Source organism: Oreochromis aureus, linkage group 8, assembly GCF_013358895.1.
Source record: "Oreochromis aureus strain Israel breed Guangdong linkage group 8, ZZ_aureus, whole genome shotgun sequence".
NCBI classification, from domain to species: Eukaryota; Metazoa; Chordata; class Actinopteri; order Cichliformes; family Cichlidae; genus Oreochromis; species Oreochromis aureus.
Window position 1 is genome coordinate 10,677,564 of NC_052949.1, and position 20,621 is coordinate 10,698,184.

The following is a 20,621-nucleotide window of genomic DNA, read 5'->3' on the forward strand; positions in this document are numbered from 1 at the left end:
ATTTATCGCGCTAAACAACAGCAGCACGTTTAAGCTTGATCAGCTGTTGTTAGAATTCTTTTGATTTTAATTTCTAGTATCAGCTGATGTTTGCTGGAGCATGAAGATGAAATCAGGAGATGTCCTTACTGAATCATCAGAGCTGAACTGGTGATGGAGAAACAGGTTTACACTTTAGGTGACATGAATGAGTTGAAGGAAGTTATGAGTTGTTTCTGAGAGACAAAGACCAAGCTCCTTTTTGTGTAGCTGACAGCTGGTAACTGTGCAGGGGCGGATCTAGCAAAGCTTTTGGGGGAGCTAGGGCATTAACAGAGAAAGGTGGACACAAAGATATACTTTTCTTTCTTACTCTCATATAAAATATTTAGCTTTTATTAAATAGTTATCTGAATCTCACAACCAAAGTTTGTATAATAATACACAGGATTGGCTGTAGACCATTGTTCATAATTCAGAACACTGTGTAAAAATAACAAAAACAAAAAGTGAATGCATGTGTGAAAAGTGGTCTATAATGTAATGCTTCAAAGTGTGTTCATGCAAACATTGTCGGGTCTGCCGTGGTACAATGGGACTTCTGCTCATGAACCTGTGTGCACAGCGTCTGCAAATCGGCGCTGTACAAAGTAACTTCATCTTTACACAAAACTGTAAGCTGTCATCTGTGAAGCGTGAGCGGTGTTTGTTTTTACCATAGTTCATGGTGGAGAATGGCTGCTCTTCTGAGTTTTGCTCTCTGTAGCCGTATGAATGGCAAACTACAGTGATTAGCAGCGGCATAGGCACACATAAAATTTCTTCTGAAATTTTCGCTTTCTAGTTATGTGTGCCTATGCCAAGAGGCACACATATTACTATTCGTCGGATTTATTATTCTTATTATTATTATTATTATTTTCCTTTTTCCGCCTGAAATTTTGCAGTGTATCTCTACCCGCAGTTTTGAGACAAGCTTCATATATGTTACCTCATTTTGTGCGGCTGGATCTGGAATGGTGTGCTATGACTTTTGGTGTTTATGAATATTATAGTTTTTAAATATTAATATTTTAGTGAAAATTTTCCAGCGCTCCTCTGCCAAACAGTTTTGACATTAGGGTTACATATGTTAGATCATTTTGTGCGGCTGGAGCTGGACTATTATGTCATGACTTTTGGTGTTTATGACTTTTATAGTTTTTAAATATTACTATTTTAGTGCAAATTTAGGCCAATTCATCTTTTGGCGCCAAATAAACAGACTTCATTTGTGGTGTGTTGGCGCCATCTTTTGGTCCCATTGAAACAAATTTCAAACTTCATTTGTGGTGTGTTGGCTCTCTCTAGTGGTATGCCGGGAGTGGTACAGCCTGTCTACCCTTATTTGGATACCGTAATGATGACAATATCAATGGCGCGCACAGCCTCGCTGCTTTCAGGAACCATTGGAGGTTTTAAGGTTGCGCGAACCATTGAATAGTTACGGTAAACACAATGGCTTCTATGCTTGGTGGAAAACTCCATATCCCACAATTCATAGCACACCTCTGCCGAGTTAAACAATGGCGGCCACCACTTCGTTTTATATGTCTTTTATTAGTGTTTCTAGGTCACAAAATAAACTTTTAAGATATTTTCAGGCGAGAATGTAGGTGTGTAAACTTCAAATATCTGCTTGTTTTATCAAGACATCCCATATTAGCGACAATGCTCTGACGACCTCGGTCCTGCCTGACAGCTAGCCGGGCTACCTAGCTAGCTGCCGCACTTGGCTGCAAATGGACAGCGAGGGACTCTCTCTCCTTTCCTCCTCCCGGTCTCTCGCAAATGCTTGCACAGAATCGGAGTTACAGCTGGATGTGGAAAAAATAACTGAGTTGTTTGGTGGTGCTATAATGCGGAGCTACAACAGTGGGCAGCTATCCACGGTGTATGACAGAAAGGACATGCCGCGACCGCCGATCGACCGGTGTTTGCTAACGCGGAGGTCAATCGTGGATCAGGAAAGCGAAGGCAGGAGCGTGAGGTGAACTGAATTTCAGGTAAGAAGTTATGACCTGCACTCTATTTGGGTCAGATATAAACCGAGTTTAGGTGTAGTTTGTTTTCATTGTGCTGACTTTTTACAATCGTACTGCGTGCTAGCTAGCACGACGGGAGTTTGTATACAGCTGTGTGTGCGCTAAGTTACTGACGTTGAACTTTATTTTATTCATAAGGGTTAGTTCGTAGAGTTGCCGTACAAACGGAATCGTGCCACATTCAGAGAAAATATTACGATTTATTCTGTCGTTACGAAGCCTCCCCTGTCATTCTCTGCCTGTTGCAACTTCAATCATGAAACTGATCAATGATTGGCTTTTCGCTCTTGTTTGTTTATCGCGATAAACAAGAGCTGCACGTTTAAGCTTGATCAGCTGTTGTTAGAATTCATTTGCTTTTAATTTCTAGTATCAGCTGATGTTTGCTGGAGCCACAGCTGTAAAAACGGCTGTTCCAAACCAGATGTCCTTACTGAATCATCAGAGGTGAACAGGTGATGGAGAAACAGGTTTACCCTTTAGGTGACATGAATGAGTTGAAGGAAGTTATGAACCGTTTCTGAGAGACAAATACAGGGAGTGCAGAATTATTAGGCAAGTTGTATTTTTGAGGAATAATTTTATTATTGAACAACAACCATGTTCTCAATGAACCCAAAAACTCATTAATATCAAAGCTGAATGTTTTGGAAGTAGTTTTTAGTTTTAGCTATTTTAGGGGGATATCTGTGTGTGCAGGTGACTATTACTGTGCATAATTATTAGGCAACTTAACAAAAACATATATACCCATTTCAATTATTTATTTTACCAGTGAAACCAATATAACATCTCCACATTCACAAATATACATTTCTGACATTCAAAAACAAAACAAAAACAAATCAGCGACCAATATAGCCACCTTTCTTTGCAAGGACACTCAAAAGCCTGCCATCCATGGATTCTGTCAGTGTTTTGATCTGTTCACCATCAACATTGCGTGCAGCAGCAACCACAGCCTCCCAGACACTGTTCAGAGAGGTGTACTGTTTTCCTCCTTGTAAATCTCACATTTGATGATGGACCACAGGTTCTCAATGGGGTTCAGATCAGGTGAACAAGGAGGCCATGTCATTAGTTTTTCTTCTTTTATACCCTTTCTTGCCAGCCACGCTGTGGAGTACTTGGACGCGTGTGATGGAGCATTGTCCTGCATGAAAATCATGTTTTTCTTGAAGGATGCAGACTTCTTCCTGTACCACTGCTTGAAGAAGGTGTCTTCCAGAAACTGGCAGTAGGACTGGGAGTTGAGCTTGACTCCATCCTCAACCCGAAAAGGCCCCACAAGCTCACCTTTGATGATACCAGCCCAAACCAGTACTCCACCTCCACCTTGCTGGCGTCTGAGTGGGACTGGAGCTCTCTGCCCTTTACCAATCCAGCCACGGGCCCATCCATCTGGCCCATCAAGACTCACTCTCATTTCATCAGTCCATAAAACCTTAGAAAAATCAGTCTTGAGATATTTCTTGGCCCAGTCTTGACGTTTCAGCTTGTGTGTCTTGTTCAGTGGTGGTGGTCTTTCAGCCTTTCTTATCTTGGCCATGTCTCTGAGTATCGCACACCTTGTGCTTTTGGGCACTCCAGTGATGTTGCAGCTCTGAAATATGGCCAAACTGGTGGCAAGTGGCATCTTGGCAACTGCACGCTTGACTTTTCTCAGTTCATGGGCAGTTATTTTGCGCCTTGGTTTTCCACACGCTTCTTGCGACCCTGTTGACTATTTTGAATGAAACGCTTGATTGTTCGATGATCACGCTTCAGAAGCTTTGCAATTTTAAGACTGCTGCATCCCTCTGCAAGATATCTCACTATTTTTGACTTTTCTGAGCCTGTCAAGTCCTTCTTTTGACCCATTTTGCCAAAGGAAAGGAAGTTGCCTAATAATTATGCACACCTGATATAGGGTGTTGATGTCATTAGACCACACCCCTTCTCATTACAGAGATGCACATCACCTAATATGCTTAATTGGTAGTGGGCTTTCGAGCCTATACAGCTTGGAGTAAGACAACATGCATGAAGAGGATGATGTGGACAAAATACTCATTTGCCTAATAATTCTGCACTCCCTGTATAAAATATTTAGCTTTTATTAAATAGTTATCTGAATCTTACAACCAAAGTTTGTATAATAATACACAAGATTGGCTGTAGACCATTGTTCATCAGTCAGAACACTGTGTAAAATAACAAAAACAAAAAGTGAATGCAAAAGTGCATAAATATTTATTTTACGTGTTTGATATGTGTGGCGGGCGTGGTCTGCAGTGCCGCTGCAGGGGAGGTGGACCCACCTGAGGGGCATCTGCAATCACACCTCTCGGGCGTAGTCTGTGCTCTCTCGGCTGTTTTTGGGTGTGTGTCGGGCTGTGAGTTGAAAAGCTACAGCTGGCTGGGAGGGTACACCAACCATGTGTGAAAAGTGGTCCATAACGTACTGGTTCAAAGTGTGTTCGTGCAAACATTGTCGGGGTCTGCCGTGGTACAGAGGGACTTCTGCTTATGAACCTGTGTGCACACCGTCTGCAAATCGGGCTGTACAAAGTGACCTCATCTTTACCCAAAACTGTAAGCTGTCATCTGTGAGGCGCGAGCGGTGTTTGTTTTACCATAATTCATGGTGGAGAATGGCTGCTCTTCTGAGTTTTGCTGTCTGTAGCCGTATGAATGGAAAACTACACAGATTAGCAGCGGCATAGGCACACATAAAATTTCTTCTGAAATTTTCGCTTTCTAGTTGTTATTATTATTATTCTCCAGTTTCCGCCTGAAATTTTGCAGCGAATCTCGCCTCGCAGTTTTGAGACAAGCTTCATATATGTTACCTCATTTTGTGCGGCCGGATCTGGAATGGTGTGCTATGACTTTTGGTGTTTATGAATTTTATAGTTTTTAAATATTAATATTTTAGTGAAAATTTTCCCGCCTCCTCTGCCAAACAGTTTTGACATTAGGGTTACATATGTTAGATCATTTTGTGCGGCTGGAGCTGGACTATTATGTTATGACTTTTGGTGTTTATAACTTTTATAGTTTTTAAATATTAATATTTTAGTGCAAATTTAGGCCAATTCATCTTTTGGCGCCAAATAAACAGACTTCATTTGTGGTGTCTTGGCTCTCTCTAGTGGTATGCCGGGAGTGGTACAGCCTGTGTACCCTTATTTGGATTACCGTAATGATGACAATTTCAACGGTGCGCACAGCGTCGCTGCTTTCAGGAGCCCTTGGAATTTTTAAGGTTGCGCAAATCATTCAAAAGTTACGGTAATGCTTGGTGGAAAACTCAATATCCCACAATTCATAGCACGCCTCTACAGAGTGAACAATGGCGGCCACCACTTCGTTTTATATGTCTTTTATTCGTGTTTCTAGGTCACAAAATAAGCTTTTAAGATATTTTCAGGCGAGAATGTAGGTGTGTAAACTTCAAATATCTGCTTGTTTTATCAAGACATCCCATATTTAGCGACAGTGCTCTGACTACGTCGGTCCTGCCTGACAGCTAGCCGGCTACCTAGCTGGCTACCTAGCTAGCTGCCGCGCTTGGCTGCAAATGGATAGCGAGGGACTCTCTCTGTCGTTTCACCTCCTGGTCTCTCGCAAATGCTCGCATAGAATCGCAGTTACAGCTGGATGTGGAAAAAATAACTGAGTTGTTTGGTGGTGGAGCTACAACAGAGGGCAGCTACCCACCGTGTGTGACAGAAAGGACATGCCGCCAACGAGACATATGAGGCCGGGCAGGCGATTGCTAACGCGGTGGTCAATCATGGATCAGGGAAAGCGAAGGCAGGAGCGTGAGGTGAACTGAATTTCAGGTAAGAAGTTATGAACTGCACTCTATTTGGGTCAGATATAAACCGAGTTTAGGTGTAGTTTATTTAGCAGCAGTTCTCTTATGTGTTGCTGATAGTCGGCTAGCTAGCTAGCGCCGCTAGCATAGTTAGCTCGCGCCGCTAGCAACCCTTCGTGAAAAAGCACCCAGGCTTGGCTTATATTGAGGCGGGTGAAACTCGTGTCAGCACCGGTCGCTCTCTATTTGGGTCAGATATAAACCGAGTTTAGGTGTAGTTTATTTAGCAGCAGTTCTCTTATGTGTTGCTGATAGTCGGCTAGCTAGCTAGCGCCGCTAGCATAGTTAGCTCGCGCCGCTAGCAACCCTTCGTGAAAAAGCACCCAGGCTTGGCTTATATTGAGGCGGGGTGAAACTCGTGTCAGCACCGGTCGCTCTCTATTTGGGTCAGATATAAACCGAGTTTAGGTGTAATTTATTTTCGTTGACCTTTTACAATCGTAATGCCACGGGAGTTTATATACAGCTGTGTGCGTACTAAGTTACTGACGTTGGACTTTATTTTATTCATTAGGGTTAGTTCATAGAGTTGCCGTGCCGCACAAACGGAATCGTCCCACATTCAGAGAAAACATTATGATTTATTCTGTCGTTACGAAGCCTCCCCGTCATTCTCTCGCGTGTTGAAACGTCAATCATGAAACTGATCAATGATCGGCTGTTCGCTCTTATTTATCGCGCTAAACAACAGCAGCACGTTTAAGCTTGATCAGCTGTTGTTAGAATTCTTTTGATTTTAATTTCTAGTATCAGCTGATGTTTGCTGGAGCATGAAGATGAAATCAGGAGATGTCCTTACTGAATCATCAGAGCTGAACTGGTGATGGAGAAACAGGTTTACACTTTAGGTGACATGAATGAGTTGAAGGAAGTTATGAGTTGTTTCTGAGAGACAAAGACCAAGCTCCTTTTTTGTGTAGCTGACAGCTGGTAACTGTGCAGGGGCAGATCTAGCAAAGCTTTTAGGGGGAGCTAGGGCATTAACAGAGAAAGGTGGACACAAAGATATACTTTTCTTTCTTACTCTCATATAAAATATTTAGCTTTTATTAAATAGTTATCTGAATCTCACAACCAAAGTTTGTATAATAATACACAGGATTGGCTGTAGACCATTGTTCATAATTCAGAACACTGTGTAAAAATAACAAAAACAAAAAGTGAATGCATGTGTGAAAAGTGGTCTATAATGTAATGCTTCAAAGTGTGTTCATGCAAACATTGTCGGGTCTGCCGTGGTACAATGGGACTTCTGCTCATGAACCTGTGTGCACAGCGTCTGCAAATCGGCGCTGTACAAAGTAACTTCATCTTTACACAAAACTGTAAGCTGTCATCTGTGAAGCGTGAGCGGTGTTTGTTTTTACCATAGTTCATGGTGGAGAATGGCTGCTCTTCTGAGTTTTGCTCTCTGTAGCCGTATGAATGGCAAACTACAGTGATTAGCAGCGGCATAGGCACACATAAAATTTCTTCTGAAATTTTCGCTTTCTAGTTCTTTGTTTGAGGCTGTGCCAAACTAGCCGCTAGGTGAGCATTATGGAAATGTGTTACATAGTGACACTGATAAGTCATGGAAGAAAAGCCTGGACTGCAAACAAGGGATTGCAGGTAGTTTAGCAGCAGTGTTTTCCTTGGGAGAGAATGTCTCCTCTTTGCATTGACTTTGTAACTGTGAAGCAATTTGCTTTTTTAAAATATTCAAATAACATGAGAAATTTAGCATGGTTGTTATTATTATGCCAGTGACCCTTTAATATCTATAAGGCAATATAAAAAAAATACTCAAAAAGAAAACATTACTCAATTTCAAGGTCTAGCGGTGGAGACAAGTTTGAGGTTTTCGCTTGTTTGAATATGATCCTAGGAACCGGAGCCCAACAAAACATGCATTTGAAGCATTTCCGATATTTGTGATTTGAAGCAAAAGGCAAACTCATCACTGATGCAGGGGGAATTAAAACAAAGGACGTTTACTGAAAGTCAGCATTTGATGGAAGAATTTGGAGCAAGTTTGAGTGTTGGAGCAGAGTTCAGTTGATGATTAAAGTTGAGAAATAAACTCAGCATTGCGAAGGTAGAGCAAAAAATTGTAGTGTGGCAATTGTATGTAGCTAAAGAAATATGCAAAAGTTGTGAGCCAATCCTCAATTTGATATATTTCGAGCCTTTTCAGATGGTATTGCATGGTGGATTAAAATCCATCAATTCTGACAAGATCCTCAACACCACTGGCTGAAATGCAGCCAAAACCATGACAGAGCCTCCACCGTGCTTTACAGATTACTGTAGACACTCACTTTTGTACCTGTCTCCTGACCGCCTTTCTGGACCTGTTTCAGTAGTTTTACTGGACTTTTGTCCTATTGCTCAAAGACATGACTTTCAGATACTGTTCACCTAAGGTAGACAGGTTTTCAGGCCTGCCACTTCTTTTGTCTTCCAATTGTCCAACTTCCTTAATTTTCTTTGAGGACACACAGCATGCCATGCCAAGATATACCAAGTTTTCAGCTGTTGGGTCTTTGGAAATCATTTTGTTTGCAAAGATACATTTTTATTTTATTTTGGTGTATTTTATAGACTCATCTAAAGAAATGGGAACAAATTATGTGTTTGAAATAGGCTGGTATTAAAAAATTCCTAAAAACACATTTCAAAATTGGTTTCCTGCTATGTTTTCTGTTATGTTTTGACTTTAAACTGTGTCATCTCTTAAGTACATTTTTTCAAATGCTTGAATTATTTAAAGGTCAGTGTTAAGTGGTTAAACAAACAAAAAAAAAATGAAAATGGTCAGGTACAAGGACAGAACTGAAAATGAGTGAAGTAGTAGCCGACGTCTAGAAGAGAAACTTTGAAAAACCTCTGGAAAGCCTGGAAAACTACTCAAGACCTCTTTAAAATAGTAAGAAATTCTTGCTTCGTGGATTTAAAATATAAAGAAATGACGGGTGGCTCATGACTTTTCCACATTATTGTATCACACCTTAGAAAAACATTACATAATTTTAATTTCATGGCAGTATTACCTAATTCATATCCACAAAACTTTAATTGTGCGTGATATATTATGATAGCATCATGCTGCAAATCAACCACCTTAGAGACTGAAATCACTTAGATACTATAGCATGGACTAGAAATACTAAAAGGGAGCCTGTTTTGCTCATTTTTAACTTCAAGAATGAAAATATGAAGATGGAAATGAGCATAATCTCTCTAAAAAACCTACTAAATGACAGATACACAAGTCAAAAGTACAGGATATTATGAACTCGCTTTTGCGATGACAACAGTATCATGTGTTAAACAAAAAGCACAGGAAATGAGATGGCATTACCAGATGTGGTAATAGGAGACTGGAACAGGAGGAGCTGGGGACACGGAGGGCAGAATTCAGCCAACAGAGTCCTAAGAGCACTTTGAAGCAGGTGGTGCTCCGGTTATCCGATTATGAAGGCCTCCTTATTGTCTTTATTGAATACTACTGGGGGATGTTTGAATGTGATTGGTATTTAAGAGAGTCAGCTGATGCTGATCAGCTGACATGCAGGAAATGCCTCAGTGTGACAGTGTTTCCAATCATTAATGACAGCAGCTGTGTGTATGTACATTTTGGAAGCCTTTCAAGTAACAGGCAACAGGCATTTATAATAAGACTGTTTATCAAGGCTAAGTCACAACCCAACACCATTTATATGTAATGGTAACCTATTTATTTAGCTCTTGGTTTACACTTTATAAACAAATCAACTGACATTTGTAGGCTTCATTAAAGTGGTCACAGAGCTCCACCCACCTGCTATTTGAACCTTTTGTTTGAAAGGCTCAGCCAATTAGAAGAAAGTTGAAGCGAATGCTCAGACTGATGATTAATAGCACCAAGGGTCAGTGAATTAGTAAGTTATTTTGAACAGTGAATCATGCAGAGCTACTCTAGGTGAGTCCAAGAATAAAAATAAGGCGTTGGGTATTACCATACTCAGTTCATTTTATGTTGTTCAGGCCGTAATAACTCAAATAAAGTACCAGAAATTGTAATTGATTTTGAGTTTCAATTCAGTTTGACTCCTTAAAAAAAGTGAATCTGCATGTTTTTTAAGTAATACGGGAGTTTTGCCAGAGACAGACCACACCCCCCAAAAACTGCAAAACCCATAGAGATGCACACAACAAGATGAGGCAGTGAGCCATGAGCTCACACACTGATTTTAACATGAACATTTACAGTGTATTATTCCTGTGAATCATGAATAAGTAGAATGATAAAGATTACACATGAGTGTGTGGTACTGTATTTGCCAAAGTAACACAGATATAGTGGAATGACACATTAAAGGAAAAAAAGCCAGATCCCTTGACCTCTCCTGTCAGGGGTCCTGATGGCCCTGCGTACCTCTGCGGGCCATTCTGCTGGCATGTTTTGGGCCAAATCAATACGACATTGCTGATAGTGATCGCCTTTGTCTCTGACATATGGCAAGGCTCCCCAATCCATAGGGCACAAGGGTTCACTGAATGAGTTGATGAGTATAAAATTGATTGATGCTCTGGCCCCTGTTCTAAAGCCAATCACCACCTCTGTGATGTTAGACAGCAGTCTTCACCACCATCATCAAAGCCACCTGTCTGTATCTACATTTAGCCGCAGCCAATATTGTTGCAGCCTTTCATGTAATCTGTGTAATCTTGCGTTTCTTGACTTTAGCCGAGGCAGCACAAGTAGCCTTACTAAAACTGCACCAGGTCTGAGCAGAAGTGCTGTCTCAGGGAACCATAAATCTCACAAATATGCAGTGAACACATGAGCGTACTTTGTACAAACTTTTTCCAAGGCATCGTAAATCTGGCACTCGTGCATCCCTGTCACTTATCACACCAAGTAAAGCATTAGCTGATGAGGTCATCGTTTTTGTCATGCAAAGAACTGTAGTTTTTTTCCCCCCTAAGATGTTCCTGCAGTCTCACCATTGTTTGCGAGAGAAAGACAAAGAAACGAAAAAGGGGAAAAAATGAAGAGGAAGGAAAAACAAATGATACAAATGATAGCAGGGGTGAGAAAGACAGGGGGAGGAACAAAGCGAGGGATGTGCTTAGAGGAGGAGAAAAATGAGATGGATAGATACATGCTGATGAAGAGAGATGGGCATGGAGAGACTGTGCCCTCCTTGTGGCTGCTGCAGTGCTGTGCAGGGAGCCGATTCATCACGACCAAATAAACTACAGAAAGAGGAGGAGAAACAGTGAGGAGGGGAAGATAGAAGGGATACACTGGCGTCAGCATGCAGTCTGTTATCAACTGTCTTTTCTTTCTTCCACTTATCACTCTCTTTATAAGACACACATTCCAGTGTAATGCTTAGGTTGCCATACAGTTTCTTTTGCATGCATACTGTAAGTGCGTGCAGTCTTGTGCATTTGTTCTGCAGATCTCTGTAGAGGCCTAAGGGACCTTCTATGTTAATATTATCTTTTAACATCATGCTGAATTAATGCACTCAAAGCTTTTTCTTCCAATTATGCATTGGAGAGAGGGAGAACGGCAACAGCTGGTTTACCTTCCCTTTCTGCAAGTTTTTTTTTGTTTTCTCTTTAGTTGCTTCGAGTTTTTTTGCTGGTAGTTTTCCATCGCTCTGTCCGCTGACTGTCTTTTATTGCTGAAAATATAAAAAGCAGAAAGCACACTCAGTGGAAGCTGATGGAAAAAAACAATTAGCTGAAAATGGCTGGAAGCCATCACGCGCTGCAGACTTGGGTGTTGATTCTCTGCAATCATTTCACATTACTGAAAGTCATTTGATTCAGTTATTTTCAAAGCTACAGTGTGAGTAACCTCTATAAACAGATTTTGCAAATCCGTATGCAGAATCATTTGGAAAGGACAAGAGAAGAGGTTTACTACCAGAGGTTTCTTGAGGATGGCAAGCTTTGGTTGGATGCAGGTCAACAGATCAGGTTGATGGCAAAAGAGGAAGTCCACTTGCTGAGTGCAATCTGATGTCTGCTTAGCTTTTCAACATGTCATCAGTCTCATTTTTCTCTTAAATCAAAGTCAAAATATCACACTAAGCCATGAATTACTGCATTTAACTATAGTTCAGATACGTGAGGTTGAAGCATCCTTTCTCACATATGGAAATTAAATCAATCGAGACCGAGAGAGTGGTGTATGTACTGATTGTAAACTAGGTTTCCATTTTAACATCTGAAAAACACGTTGAAAGAAGTAAAAGAGGATTCCCTTTGCTGCATCTTTAACTGTCTTTTGAACCCATGCATCAAAAATATTAGTGAGCAGCCTCATCTCTTCAAACACAGAACAAAGCGCTTGTTTTGCCACACTGCTGGGTGCAGATTAAATTCACGCATCTCATTTGTTTTAGATTTTAGTCAAACTTTTTAACTCCAGAAAAACAGAGCACCTGGCCTGCTCTTTCCTTTTCAGTGGTGCTGTCAGTCGCTATTTTTGGCTGCTGTGTACCTGCAAAACTAACATACCAGAAAACATGCTGTGTTACTATGCCAACCTGCAGCCACGAGCTGTCACGCCACCAAACTTAGCCTTACTGCATATTCAAAAATGGTAATTCCGCTGATTATGGCGACTGACGCAAGTGCAGTTTCTAAGCAGCGAAACCATCAGAAAGAGAACAAATCTTGTGACAACAGGTCACTCCAAATTGAGATTTAATTCATTTTAATCACGCAATAATTTGGCTGTCCTGGTTTTTAATTTAGTATTTGTTCAAGTTTGGCCTTGTTTTAGTTTATCTGATATCTTTCTTGTGTTTTTATAGAGTTCATGTTTTCCCAGTCTGTTCTTTTCGTCCCCACTTCCTGTTTTACTCTGGTAATGACTGTGCGTCTTTTTAGCTGCTTTACTTCCTGTTTGCCCTCCTTTGTGATTGCATACCCCACCCTCATTACTTTCACCTGTGTCAGTTGTTTTCAACTTTCTTTAATATCTTTAATCGACTGCGTGTGTATATAGACTTGTGTTTTCTTCATTGCCTGTTCATCTTTTTCCTCTTTTGTTCCATTTTTTAATTCCCTGTTTTTATTTTCTAGTCTTTTGGACTTCCTGTATCTCTTTTTTTCATAACAGCCATTAAGGGCTTGCTTTTTGTTATTCAACCTGCCTCTGTGTCCTGCGTTTGCGTCCTTTCTCCCAGAAGTCCTGACAGAGGGTTTTAAATCAGTACAGACAAAGTGCACACACAAGCAGGCATTTTGCTTTTAGGTGCAGGTAGTGTATGATGGCACAAAAGAGAAAAAGTCTCTATCGGATCTTTTTCAAGGACATAGATGAAAGTGTTGCTTTTCCAAGCATGCTTTAAGAACTAAATAATGAAAGTTCAGCTTTTAAGAATTTTTGCAACATACTGAAGCTTTTAAATCAGTTACCAAAAGAAGGGTGTATTCAAACTTTTACTTATTGCTCAATCAACATCTGATTTATGGGTTTTACTTGCGTAACATGGATCTTTGGGCTGTGTGGGTAGTGGAGCAGAATGATTTAATTTTAGATGACATGAATCAAATGCAGTTTCCTGCTATTTCTGATCACTCGATAATCAAAAGTGCATTTTATTCTTAAGTAAATGAAGAACTAATTAACTAAATGTTTTGCTTTGGCTCTTTGGGAGACTCCAAAATTGCCTTTTTGCAAGAACAACCCTTTGATTAAAAGTCATGTGAAACACATGAGTTGCAAACAAATAAGAAAACAGATATGTTAAAAATCTAGCTCTCGGTGATGCAGAGCAGGATCAAACCCGCAGAAATAAACAAAAGTGAGAAATTTAAACATGCTGAAGCTCAAAGAAAGAACAAGAGGGAACTGAAATCTAAGGAATAAACAATAAAATTAAGACAAAAAGGGACAAAGGACTTGGTTCCAGTTTGAACACTGGATAAGTAATAAGTTCATTAACTGTCTTTCAGGTTCTTTGGCATCTTGACATCTTCCGCAGAAGCTTTCGACAGCTGACCACTCACAAGTGCATGGAGGACTCGTGCATCTTCTGTGCTTTGAAGGTAAAACATCCCCTCCTTTTGTCCTCTAATGGCTTGCAGTGGTTTTACTGTAAACCTAAAGCAGTGCCCATTACTCTGCTGTACGTCATTGTGGCAGTTTTCCTGGTTGACAGTTTCTGTTGGTCCATTATGGTCCACAGCTCACTTATACTTCAGTTTAATAGTTTAACATGCAAACAGTTTATTATTCCCCTACATGTATCTGCCAACAAGTGTAGGGTGACAAAACAATGTCATTGTGTTGTCTTTTCATTGGGTCCTTCTTTTTATTTGTTATCTGAAGTGTTACAGCACACAAAACCATTACAGTAAATCACTAAGAGCATGACAGATAAACAGAGGCAGATATGATGCAAATGAAATAAGACAAACTAATAAACAGCTAACAGAAGATTATTAGAAACAATTAGAGCTGCACAAACAGGAATGTTTATTTTTACATGTCTTTATATTCATTTATTTGTGCTATATAACAAACAACAAACAAAAAACCATTTTGGGTTTTTTTAAGCTAATGAGAGACTAAATTCTTTTATGCATTTATGCAGTGGTGGGGGAAACCTATCTCTTTCAACTCAGCAGGAGGGATTCTTGCAACTGGTTATGTAACACTCTAATACTTTTGATTACTTACTTGAAAAGAGTAAAAAAAAGCACACAAAATGAACAAAAGTGCCTGCTTTTTACATTTTTACATTCATATTAAAGAAATGGGAAAAAATGTATTCTTTTCAATGATAACTGTTTAGGTGTCAGATAGAAATGTGAGATTTATGCCACACTTTTATATTGTTAGAAATATAATATATCATTGTCACAATATGGGAGAAATATATGGGAAAGGGAACACTTTCATGACACACAAACATATAAAATAAAATAATGCATCTTTTCTGCTTCTTTATCATTTGGATGGAACTGGATGAGATAATGGTGAAACACTTATTTTGTTCCTACGTGTTCGGCATTGATCCAAAGTGTTTTTGGAATTGATGCAGTGGCAATATTGAGACCAGCTCACTTCCACTTTTAAACACAACCATTTTCAAAGGAGGTTTGGTCTTGGACATTAGCCTCATTGTTGCTAAAGGTTTTACCTCAAGATACGCCATTACCACCAACATGGTGCTGTCGCCCAGACTTGATGTTCACATTTCTACCAAGGAGCTGAATCCACTGCTGAAGGGAATTCAGCAACGGTTTGCAGATGCAGTTGCAGATTCTTTTGGCCATGATTTTCTTGCATTGACAATTTGTCCAATTTCTTTGCTACCCTGTTCTCAAAAAGCCTCCAGCACTGATACAAAAGAGGTATCTGAAGCAGCAGGAGTAAGAAGCAGCTCAGGTGTTCATATATAAAATGAATATCCCAGCTGGTATTTTCATATCAGATCACTTTAACCCCTTAATGCCTAGTGTATAATATTTGATACATACAGTTTTTGAGACTTCTACAACAAACAAAATAAATTGCACAGTACATTTTAAGCAATTTAAAAAAAGCCAGATGTGGGAAATACGATACAAATTAAAAGTCATATATGGAATTCTAAATTTAATTTGTTTTTTAAAAAAATTAGTCGGATACTTTAATAAACTGTCCATTATAATAAAACATTTGATTTTTTTGGCAATTTCATGCTTTAATGGTTCACGCTTTAAAGGGTTCAACACTTTTACTCTAGTCTGTCTCAAGCCAAAGACACGATGCAGTGAATAAGTGGTGCTGCTACACTATATATATATTTTCTTGCCTGTATTTGTATGATTTCTTTCCACTTTGTGACCTTTATTCTTTTTTTAAAAAAACTATTAAAAAAATTACAGCTTGTAAAGATGAGGTTTTAACTTGATTACACACCTACTAATCTACACAATTTACCTGTTTTGTTATTGGTTGCATTTAAAATTTGCTCGTATGCAGTATTTTGTCTTTCTGCACATAGTGTAAAATACAACATGTGGTTCTGTGAAGAGCAGATCTTATTAAGTGTTTAGAAGCAGCACATTTATAGACTTGTGTACTGGTTAAATTAATTTATCATATTTATATGTATGAATATTTATTATATTTCATAATTTCAGCAGCGGCAAAGTAACCAAACAGAAACAGGAGATCGGTGAAATCGTGAGACCCTCGTAATGAACGAGCCTTATGCAGCTCTGTTTCCGCCATTTGTTGCATCAGTGATGACAAATATGTGTCTGAGTGAAGAGAAGTGCTGTGTGTAATGTGGTGTGGTGTAATCCAGTGTGTGTGTAGCGGTGTCGATGTGTGTGTTCCACACGCTGCTCTGTCTCCAGTGCTTCTCTGTAATTAATTGGCTGACTGAAAGCGCTGAGCTAGCAGAGCCCACGCTGGGATACTACACACACACGCAGGTCCTACTTGTATGCCGAACACGCTAGGCTGCTACACACGTACGTCTTAAGATGCTCACAAATCTTTCTTACACACACACACACCCACAAGCTTTTGGGTGTGTGGTGTAACAGCTGTAGGTGTAGAAATCAAAGGTATTGTCACCATGCTAAGCGTTTACATTTTCCTGTCAGTTTCCATTAACCGTCCCACCAAAGAACAGATGTAACATTGTTCTAAACTATGATTGTGGTTGTAGTCCCTACAGCAGTGGAGATAAAAGTCTCTGAACAACTAGCCAAAAACACACGCCAGATGAACTTTAATGGTTGCTTAAATTTTCACGCATCACCTTTAAAAAGCCAAAGACATAAATGCAGATTGCGGATCCTTTTATTTTGGAGGGGGATATCTGCAGCAGATAAAGGCGCCTGCCTTCGTAGTAAACATAAGTTCAGAGGCTGCCTGTGGCTATCCCCTTAGAAATCACTGCAACACTTTATCTCTCTCAACAACAACACAAACACATGCGCACACTTGGATGCAGATGTACCTGAACACAACATACACACAAACACACACACACACACACACACACACACACACACACACACACACACACATGCAGCAATGAGCAAGAAGACAGAGGAAGAAAAAAGAAGGTGAAGAAAGATGAATGAATGTGGGAGTTTGTGTCGATTGCTCCTGCCCTCACACTCGGCCTGAGTTCACACACACACACAAACATACATACACGCACACACACCTTCCTTTCTTACTCACTCTGCCTCATCCCTCCCCCTTCTCCTCCCCCTCCCTCCTTCTCTCCTCCCTCCCTCTCTCTGTAGGGTATATTCCCCCTCCATTCTCCTTGGCGCATTGCTGCAGTCAGCACACACACGCACACCCTATTGCTCTCACTTTTCCGTTTTCCTCTTCTCTCTTTCTCTATTTCCCTTTCTTATTCTCGCTCACTCTCTCTCTCCCTCACTGCATTACCTTTCCCACTGCCAGCCCTCGGCTCGCACACACACAGACCGAAGCCTATTGTTGCCTATTGTTTTATAACATGCCCGGCCCACCTGATCACAGCCATCTTGCTAGATCGTGCGTCCACAATTTCAAAAATAACACCTGAAATGAAGAAATCATTAACTTAATTGCGCTAGAGTAAATCACACTTCACAGCTTCATTAAATGCTTATTTGGCTTAATTAGATCCTAATTTAGGCTAGACCTAAGATTAGTGTTGCAATCAGGCTTGAAAATCCAGTTTAAACTCACATTAATTTTGTTGTGAACTTAATGTTTGAAGTCGGTTGCTCCGTGATTAAGCGTAGGAAGATTAGGTTTGGTGGAAGTGAACTCTCAGCTGTCTGTCAAACAGACTTATTTGCTTTGGCAAATACATTTTGAAGGAACCCAGAGGGTTATTGCAGGGTTCAATGAATCTGACTTTTAATTTGATACGACATTAATAATAATAATTGAGAGCCAGTTTGAGAAATCAAGTCTGTATTATTTATCATGTAGGATTTTTACCACTTCCCCACATTTCATAAAAATAAGATATAATTAATTTAGGTAAATGGCTTGATGCAAATGAATATATTAATTACTAAAAGAAAGAGGAAAAGTTGCCTGATAAGTTAACTTGTGTTTTCAGCAGCATCTTTTCCCTTTTCTACTGTTTGCTGTTCTTGCTGACTGAAGCTTCAGAAAATTATTGAACAGCCTCCAGCAAATGTATAATCAAAATGAGTGTACATTTTCCGTCACAGTCTGTAGTGAAATGCAAAATTTTTCTATCTTCGATAACTTTACACTTCATGGATAAAATATCCCTCCGTTCTTTCTGCTGGATCGCCCTTTTGTAATACAGTCAGGACCACTATAGTCAAAAGACAATTTGTGGTTATAGTTTGGTTTTTGTAGAACAGCACCCCAGCACAGAATAGAGCAGGCATCAAAGGGTGGCATGAAAGGCAGAGCTGAGGTGGAGGTGGGTTGCAAAGTAGCTTGAAGAGAGCAGCAACTGTGGGAAGGCTAGTGCAGCTTAAGAATAGCCCTACAGTATTGTGCAAAAGGCTCAAGCCACCCCTAATTTCTTCCTTAATATTTTGCTAGGAAATAGGTGCGAACATGACAATACAGCATATAAGGCAGAAACAATTTTTACAGTTCTAATGAGCTTGAAGGTCAATATTGGGTTTGACCACCTTTATTCTGCAACTCAGCTTTAGCTCTCTCAGGCAAATTTTCTTTGAATAGTCTTCGGGAAGTGTTCTCCAGGCTCCTGTGAAGGACATTCAAAGCTCTTCTTTGGACGTTCTTTGGATGTTGGCTGCCTTTTGTTCTGTTCTCTATAACGCGTCCATAGTGTTGAGGTCTGTGCTCTGACTGATAGTGTTTCATTGTGTGTTTTTCTATCCAGGTATGCTTTCAAACACACTTTCACTGGGTGTGTTTGAGATGACTGTCATGATGAAAAATGTTGCCAATCAATCAGAGGCTGGGTTCAAATATGATTTTATTTTTCTGGATTCCATGCATTTTTACAAGAACCCCCAAACCACTGGTTAAAATGGAGACAGAGTCTCCACAGATGCATGTAGACACTCACTATTGTACTTCTTTCCTTATCTACTCTGTACATATTGAAGCAACAATTTCAAAATTCGATTCATCACTCCATAAGATTTGTTGCCACAGAGTTTCAGTCCATTTCTTGAGTAATTTAGCATAAATTACTGTTTTATCCCTGTTTCCCTTCCTGAAGAATGGCTTGAGGAACAACTGAAGGGCTTGATGCATCTCTCTAGGTTTTTCTGGAGTTTTTTCTTAAGGACTGCAGCAGACAGTTTTTTAGGTCTGCCACTTCTTTATTTGTCCCCTAATTGTCCAGTTTCCTCAGTTTTTTTTAAAAGACACAGTCAAGACTTTTGCCCAGTGCTGTATGTGAGATTTGCCAATTTGAAGTGCAGAATGGTATTGCAGCACAATGTGCAATACAGTGTTACCATATAATTCATATTACAGCAAGTACTCTATTGCTTGCCCTCAAGGATCAATCAGAAAGTCTTACCACTTTTTAAAATATAGTTTTAATGTCTGTTTTAATATTAAAAAATCATCTTTTATTATGTTTGCCTGTAAAACGTCAGAAAAGTCACAATTTCCTGAAGTTGTCTTTGCAAGTTCAACAGAATCTTCATCTACAGAGTATCAAACACTTATAAGAGAAAAAGAACTCTTAGGCTGAAATGCAAGTTTTGAAACAGAGCAGCTTCTGTTTTCTGTTTTGCATCTAGGTAAAAGTAAAGTTCAATCTAAAACTACCTGGAGGAGGTTCGCTGGCGTTCATGTGGATTTTAAGAAGCTAAGGAATTAACTGATTAACTTTTTTTTTAGCTTGCCTAGCTCTAATCTATTTAAAGTTATACCCACTCAGAATATTTTAAGTGTCAAATGTGTTTTAGCCCTGCAACAGACTGGCGACCTGTTCAAGCTGGAGCCTGCCTGTCAGGTGGTTAGGCTCCAGCACACACTGGACCCTGAACTAGATAAGCATTTTGTTGAATGCGATTAAAAACCTTCACCATAATGCAATTAATCACATGTAACAATTCCAATATTTACCTGCACTGATTCAGTAACCTGGGGATAGATGGAAAAACATTCACAAAATAGGAGTACTTGCTGGTGTTTAAGATATAAGATAAATTAACTGTGTTCGTGATCTTATATTTCTGGATACCAAACAAAAATGGAACCAATGTAGGCATAATCATGACACATGGATGCTGATGAACTGTGACTGTGTTAGAATATTTTTCATTTTATTTTTTGTTTCTAAGTCCTCCAGACACAGAGCACCCGCTGCGTTTCAGTGCAGCCATCTAATCAGTGACTGAAATACCACTGGGATGGAAACCAGCAGAGCACCAACCACTGCTCCGACACGTCAGAGCGACTTATGTTTATTTCTGTTTTGGGCTGTTTTAGTATTGGTCAAAAATAGTTGCTCGGTTTTGCTTTTTTTTTTTCTTTCCCCCTACTGAGAATTTTTACCATCAAAAAATTAGGTCATTTTTATCCGTTGGCAGTCTGGAGGAAGTCCATCCATGCTTTTATCTCTCCCTCTTTGGACACTGCAGCTCTCCTTCGTCCAGCTTCAGTCAAAAGTTGCTCTTGGTGCCTCTGCTTGAACTCAATACTTGGTGAAGTGCTTGTGTTAAGACCTACATCACTATGCTTAAGTTTCAAACTCCGTTTTCTTGTGCCCCTGCTTTTT

The 20,621-nt window shown here is 39.8% G+C and overlaps 1 protein-coding gene across 6 annotated transcripts in view; it reads left to right on the forward strand.

Moving 5' to 3' along the window:
* The window catches only part of LOC116328801 (inactive ubiquitin carboxyl-terminal hydrolase 54-like), a 70,960-nt gene that overhangs the window by 19,705 nt on the left and 30,634 nt on the right, over positions 1–20,621 (forward strand). For 3 of the 6 annotated variants that reach the window (XR_005614023.1, XM_031750683.2, XM_039616034.1), the window contains exon 3: positions 13,873–13,965. Coding sequence is in view for 5 of the 6 variants with exons in the window: in XM_031750683.2 (XP_031606543.2) it covers positions 13,873–13,965 (93 nt within the window). In the remaining variant the exon portion in view is untranslated. Of the gene's footprint in view, positions 1–1,986; positions 2,025–5,449; positions 5,488–5,849; positions 5,891–13,872; positions 13,966–20,621 lie in introns of those variants that run through there. The other 3 variants (XM_039616035.1, XM_039616036.1, XM_039616037.1) reach the window with 3 other exon arrangements.